We start from the raw sequence: 7,500 nt of genomic DNA on the forward strand, positions 1-7,500 counted from the left end.
AGCAAATGATAAAATGAAGAAAACTGTTGAAACAAGAATGGAATGAAAGAGAAAACATAAGGAAGGAAGGAAGGAAGGAAGGAAGGAAGGAAGGAAGAACATTAGAAATAAAGAAAAACAAAACTGAAACAAGTAAAGAAGGGAGACAGAGAAGATGGAAAGGAGAAGAACAGAAGGAAACTAGGACACAAAGATGGAAGGAAAGAAGGAACAATGCAAGGAAGGAAAGGAAGGATAAAACTTTTAGACGACAGGAATAAGAACCAAAGTCTGGAAATTAATTTAAAATTTTTCTGGAAAACGTTAAAATCGGAGCTCTGCTGTCAGATGAGACTGAACCTGATTAAAGGTTACAACATCATCTGTAAGTTTAAACTGCACACCTCCTCATCACACACACACACACACACACACACACACACACGAAGGCAGACGGAGTGTGTGTGGGCTCGCGACTGGAGCGTTCGGATTAATCTGGGGGAACCAGCCGGGCCTGTCGCGTTCCTTTCAGCCGCTCCATTAATTACAGCGGTACCAACAGCAGCCTTTGTGCCGGTCCCAGCGGAGCGTGTGGATATTACTGATTATAGCTAACGGTATGCAGAAAGGAAACTCCAACACCGAGCCACCCGAGTGTTTGAAGAACCTGCAGCCTGTTTAATCACCGCGTCACACTGGGAGCGCTGCGTTAAAACCAGAACCGGAACCGGGCGCTGTCTCACCGGCGGGGCAGTGGTTGGTTCTGTGTTCGCTGAGCTCGGCCAGGCAGTCGAAGTCCTGCTGACAGTTATCGCAGGTGAAGATGGACTCGTCGTCAAGGTCGTCGTCGTCGCGCTCCTCCTGCTCGCCGTCCTCGGCCACGCCCCCCTGGCCGTCCTTAAGCCCCGCCTCTCTGCTGGGCGCCGGAACGTCTGAGGGTAAACGAGGAAAAATGGTTTTTAATCAGATCATATGAAATAATTACTAAAATATGATGGATCACCGGCCAACGACTTTCTTTTTCCAAAATAATGGGAACTAACACGAGAAAGCTTATAAAGTCAAAATAATATGAGAATAAAGTTGCAATATGATTTGTTTATTTTTTATTTCCTTAGTAAAGCTCCATCTCATGTTTTTATTTTTACTGATTTTGTTTCTCCCAGCTGAACAAACTGGATGTTTCTGAGTATTTAACCAGAGCAGAGAGAAGATCAACCCTGTCCAGATCTTCACTCCAGTCTGACAGGGTGTGTGTGTGTGTGTGTGTGTGTGTGTGTGTGTGCGCGCACACACTCTGGTAGCAGTCAGAGTGTGAGAGGACACCAGCGGAGGGCTGCGACGGCCCAATCCTCACCGCTCCATTGTGTCTCCATTTTCACACCTTATTATCACATTATAAATGCTGAGGATCCAACAGGACTGACACTGAAGACTCTGAGGTCTGGAGAGGAGAGGAGAGGAGAGGAGAGGAGAGGAGAGGAGAAAGGAGAGGAAAGAAAGAGATCAGAAACTCTTAATAAAGTCTGATTGTTGAGAGTAAAAACCAGTTTTTACAAAACACGGTGGAACATTTGACTGTCTGAGCAGAACCAGCAGAACCAGCAGACAGACCAGTAAAAATGCTGAATTAAATGGGTCACACTGGAACCTGAGAGCAAACAATGAGATCAGGACATAAACGGGTTGAGAGAAACTTTAGAAACAAACACTGAGAAACATAAACAAGTACTTTAAAATACATCTATTGATATTATTGTCACTGATCTAATCGATCAGCTTTCTATGAAGTTTCCACACCAGACAGTCCGGTTCACTCAGTCTAATGGGGGAACAAACATTTGGTACATTTTCAGCTGCTGCGGTTCTTCTCATTGAGTCAAATGATCCAAACTAATTATAAACCTCTTCCCCTCCTCACCTGTGGGGGCACTGCACCAAGATATATCGAAGGAAACATGAAAACCTCTAAAAAAAGAAATGAGTGCAACTTCCTCCTTCACATAATGCAAACAAAAATGGAGCAGCATCACATTTTATCTTTTGTTTTCTGCAACAAATCAGGACTAATTTCTACAGCTATTGCTAGATTAGCACGTTTGTTTTGGTTTCATTTACCCAGAATGCCCTGCTCTGTAGTCCACTTCCTGCTTCTGGAGTAGTCTCTGGTCTGCTTGGTGTTCACATAAGCATTCAAACCGGACCAGAGTTCACTTCATCCAAACCGAGACCGAGGTTTGTAGTTCACTTTTTAGTACAAATCAGAGTTTTGCGCATTCACACCGCCGCAAATGAACCAGAGTTCAGTTAAAGCAGACAGAATATGGCTGCTGTGAACTCACCCTTAATATCCTCCTTCAACCAAAACGCCACGTGGTTCTGGTTCAGTTACAACAAAAAGAGACAGGATCAAAATTATTATTTTTAATCTTTCTAAACATAAATAACCCAACTCCATCCCACTGCTTTCCATATTCATGAAGCATTTTGTAAAAAGCGTTGCTTTAAAGAGAGAAATAGGGACAGAACCGGGTTCCCCTCCTTGATTTATTATGGATAGAGGTACGCTGGGATGGAGGGATTGTGGGAGGTGGGGAACGAGGGACTGGGGCGATCAGCGGTGCTGCAGGAGAGAGGAGGACAGTGATGGAGGGAAGGATGGAGGGATGGGAGGGTGCTGGCCATCTGTCCAGTGGTGGGAGCGCCGTCTGGCCGGGGAGAAGCCCCTCGTGCACGTGAGCGTGCACATGCTCACAAACACGTCAAGCTAAAAATGAAACACAATCATCAGTGTTTCTGCTGTGATTTCTTCATTTAGGTGCCAAAACATAAAAACGTTTGATAAAAAAAAAAAATCATTTCCTTCTACATTTTTGCTGGGAATCATTACATGGAAACAATCAGAGCGTGCACACGCAACGTGCACGCTCTCCCTGGGGCGCCCTGATGCCAGAGGTGAGGGCAGCGCCAGCTCCAGCGCATGCCAACACAACTTGCTGTCATAGCAACAGAGGAAAGAGACAGATGAAACCTCTCCATCTTGCTCTCCGGCGTAACCGCCTCTCCTTTCTTCATTTCATCCCTTCATTTGGACTCGGGAACGCGGATGAACCAGAGCTGGGTGTGCGAACGGAGGGCGCACGCAGCTGGGAGCGTTTCTCTCCGTCGGTTTGCTGCCCACCCACCTCACTCCGCTCAGGGACCGGATAATTACGGCTCCTCTTACGGATCTCCCTGGGAAGCCGATTCTGGAGGCTTCAAAGGAATGCTGACCCCGCGCGGCTCCGGGAAGACGCTGTGATCGGGTTCTGGTCCCGGTTAGCCTACAGAGGCGGTGAGATTTTGTTGCTTTATGTGCCGTTGATGGAGCGGTGTCAGCATAAAAGCTGAGCTAAGCTAAGGGAGTGTTCACACAGGAGGTCTTAGTTAGGGATGGATGCACCGATCCACTGATACCGATATCTGAGGTTTGGCATCGGCTGGTACCGATGCGAGCGTGCACAGAAAAGCAGCCAAACTGACTTATTAGCAGACATGAATCCTCTGAATTACAAACTGATTTGATAACTCTGCACCAGTACAGCAGAGTTAAATACACCATTAGCTTCACAAGCTTGGTCAAACATAAATATTTTTTATTCACATGTGATTTTAATTGTGTTTGTTACTTATTGGAAACATCGCAATTGCGCAATTATTAGAATATCGACAAAGTTTTGCGCACTTTTGTAAAGGGAACTCAGCTACTGTCACATTTTATGAAAACAAAATGTTAAACTTGAACAATTTGTATATTCTAATCATTAATTAGAATATACAATTAGGAAGTTTTACTTGAGCTTATTTTGGTGTAAATTTTCATATTCCAGAATGAACTTTTCATCTTTCTCTCTCATTTTGAACAAAAGTCTCCACACCTCCCTTCATCTCCAGTGCGACGCTCCCTGCCCAGCCCATTTCCAGCAGAAAGCAGCAGCAGGCCTACTTAATGAAGGCAGACATTACTCCCATCGGGGCTGAGGGAGCAGAGCAGTCTGCCTGTTTGGCTGCTGATTGAATGCTATGACATTGGTCCCCAGCAAATATCTCTTGCATTCATGTTGGTGAGACGTGCAGCTGCAGCCGCTTGCAGACACACTTACGCTCCTGAAACCATTATCTCAGAGTCACAGACTGTTCCTGCACCAGGCATTACTGCACGCGCTCAGAGGCACAGAAAATGGGCTAAATATCTGATTCCAACCTCACAAACAGACAACCAGTTGGTTCTTATGCCATATTAAGAGGAATAAAAAATATCAGAAAATATGAGGAATTCCTATTTTCTCCAAATTTCCCCTTTTTAAACCAAACACTAGCTGCATTTCCATCATATGTGCATGAAAAACTGCCCACAAAGACTCTTTAAGGATACTTAGAAAAGTCTTAAGTATCTTTACTTAGATACTCAAGTTAAGTTACTTAACTTAAGTAACTTGAGTATCTTAAGATACTCAACTTGAAATATTTTCCTTTAGGATAAATGAAGCATTTTTCAAATTTAATTGGACTGAATTGATGTTTAGCTAAATAAACAGTTTTGACACAAACAACTTCAAATAGGTTTTTTGTGTTGCCTGAGCTTGAGGTGAAAAACATAAAAAGAAATCTGCATGTTCATATTAAACCAGACATTTTCGTAACAATTTTGACATTTTCAAGTAATTTCTGTGCAAAAGGGTAAGTAGGAAGATACTGACAGTTCATAACTACCCGACACATCCCAGTTGAAAAACAAACTGGCCCCTAAATAGCAGGCCTGACTGTGTGACATAATGTATGAGGCGGTGAGTCTCTAGAGTAAAGATAATAAGCATTATTCTTCTGCCTCCACCAGTCTCTGTTACCCGAGGACAAGGAAATGTTTGTTGACAGATGAAAATATAAATATATAACAGGAATAATGAGGTCATTCTGCATATCTGCAGAACAAGATGCATGCAGGTGCTGCTTAAGAGTGTGTGTGTGCGTGTGTATGTGTGTTTATATGCAGTGTATTGGCGCATATAAGTGTGTTCATGCTCACCCTGGGTAATTAGATAAAGAGGAGTGAATTAGCAGAGTCCACCGCGCAGAAATGATGTTACACAGCCGAACCACGCCTAGCTGGGACCCACTAATCACCGCTCGTTAGGCTCACATGTGGAGGCTAGTGTGTTTTCAGAGCATCGCTGTGTTTATTAGATTGCTTGTGTGTTTTCTCTCATTAAACACATTCAAAATAAGTTCAGAGAGGTAATTAGTCAGCTTAGTGTTAATAAAGCTCTAACCTTCACAGATTATATGGAGACAGAGAACTTGCTCCCTGTCAGCTCACATAACTGGAATATTCAGGTTGTTTTCACACCTGATAGAATCTGTTCGATTCAGGACCAAAACAGCAACATTTGTTATATTTTCAGCTGCTATGATTCACTTCCACACTGTGTCAAATGAACTAAATACTTTGAAAAACCAGTTCCCCTCCTCGCCTGTGGGGGCGCTGCACCAAGAACCACTGAAAGAAACAACAAAAATATCTGAAGAAGACACTGAGCAACAAAAATGGAGTGGCGTCAGATTCTAGTGGTTGAAGGATTTCTCTTTTGTCTTTAGCGAAAGAGTACAAGTCATTTCTCCTGCTAGCGCTCGACTCACACGTTTGTATTTACTCAGAATGCCCAGCTCTGTAGTCCACTTCCTGCTTTTAGAGCGCTCTCCAGTCCACTTGCCTCCACATATGAATTGAAGCCACATCAGAGTTCACTTCGTGGTAAAATAACAATAATAATTTACAGTTGGATTAAAGCGAACTAAACATGGCTGGTGTGAATGCAGCCTTAAAGCAAACTGGAGGATCTGAGTTCAAACACTCCCAGCTTAGTTAGTTACCCTCCAACCCGACTCTGGCTTCATTTCTCTGCTGTGAGCAGTTGCCAGATTAAGCTAGTTAATGCACAAAGTAAAACAGGAAAAAATCAAACGCACACAGTCAGCGACCACCAAACCCGCCCATCCATCCTGTGGGAAGGAACCTCGGTAAGTAATGAACTCGGGGAGACGCTCCTGAACCGCCCCGGGGTGACAGAAGTGCAGAGGAGGAGAGCGGCAGAGCTGGAGGGGGAGTTAAAGGGGAATAAAACATGCTGTAATCCTGCAAAAGATTCCCGTGTTTGATTTGGCAAACAGGAGCAGGTACTGCGGCCTGTCTGGGACACATTCTGCAGCTCTGCCGGCCAAGCATGAATAAAACACACACGTCTCAGTCCACATGCTAAAGGAGGAATCAAAGCGGCTGAAAAGGTGTGAATCGAGCTTCCAGGAGGATGTTTAGAAACCCAACAGTTTCAGCACAAGGCCTTCATTCTGCTGTGCAGCAGAGCGGCTTTCAGAGGAGCGGAGCTGAGTAATAGAAACCTGCACCGCTCTGACCTGGCCGCCGGGTTCACATCAGTCCTGCGCCGCATTATTTATTCATACACACTGCTTACTGTAATCAGAGCATCTGTGATATCGTCTGGGCTTCAAAACACAACCAATGCTTTAAATAAGCAACATTTGGCAGATTATTTTATTAAGTAAATGCACAAAAAGCACATATTTTACCTGACATAAACCAGGCCGTCAGGGAAGGGACTCTAGTTTCATCAGTGACTAAAGAAAGACATTTTCAGCTGAATCCAGATGTTTGAATCACAGAAAACCTTTTTCTATTTACCTAGTTTTCTTTCTTAATGCTAGAATAATTAACTCCTCTGCTTCAGGCAGGGGTTGACCCCTGACCTCCACTGCAAAAGCAAATCTTACCAAGTTTTCTGGTCAAGTTTCCAATGCAAATTTCTAAAGAAATCTCAGGACTTTTTGTGCCATTGGCTCAAAATATTTACTTTTTTGATTTCACAACTGTTGCACTTTTATTACCTGGCATTAAAATCACTTCAAACAGTGATGTTATTTTGTTTTAGGTAAAATTATACTTTTATCATGAACTGTAAATCTTAATTTCTGTTTATGGGATGAAGGAAAAAATCCAAACAATATAAATAAAAAACAATCAGAACCAATAAACAAAAAAAGAAAAAAAGTAATAGTAAAACTGTGGTGGAAGCCGCTAACTGAAACATAAGTTAGGCTAACCTGAATATTAGCTTTGCTAACATTAAAACTTCTTCTTTAGCATTTAGCAAAAGCTAATACTCAACCGCTAACTTTGACTTGTCTCTGCAGTTGACAGACTAAAACCCCTGAGCGCATATTTAATGTTGACTTTACATGTTTTGTAACGCTCTTATTTATGTGTTTATTTCTTGTTCTCTACTGTTTTTATTTTGTTGCTATAAGTTTCTTGTTTAAAATACAGTTATTGGGGAAAACAGAGAGAATGAGGAGAGGAAACAGAATAAATAGTCTTCACCCCTTCAAAATAAGAGAGCAAACATCAACGTTTAATTACTTGAATAGATCTGAACAATCGATAACCAAATGCCAAACTTTATTCAACTG

The 7,500-nt window shown here is 42.8% G+C and overlaps 1 protein-coding gene across 5 annotated transcripts in view; it reads right to left on the minus strand.

Annotated features, from left to right (window-relative positions):
• The window catches only part of znf423 (zinc finger protein 423), a 219,171-nt gene that overhangs the window by 165,564 nt on the left and 46,107 nt on the right, over positions 1-7,500 (minus strand). For all 5 annotated transcript variants that reach the window (XM_015049205.1, XM_015049204.1, XM_015049203.1 and 2 more), the window contains one exon: positions 723-911. In XM_015049205.1, the coding sequence (XP_014904691.1) occupies positions 723-911 (189 nt within the window). The remainder of the gene's footprint in view (positions 1-722; positions 912-7,500) is intronic.

This window comes from Poecilia latipinna, unplaced genomic scaffold, assembly GCF_001443285.1.
Source record: "Poecilia latipinna isolate Pla-1442-1.1 unplaced genomic scaffold, P_latipinna-1.0 Scaffold933, whole genome shotgun sequence".
Classification (NCBI taxonomy): Eukaryota; Metazoa; Chordata; class Actinopteri; order Cyprinodontiformes; family Poeciliidae; genus Poecilia; species Poecilia latipinna.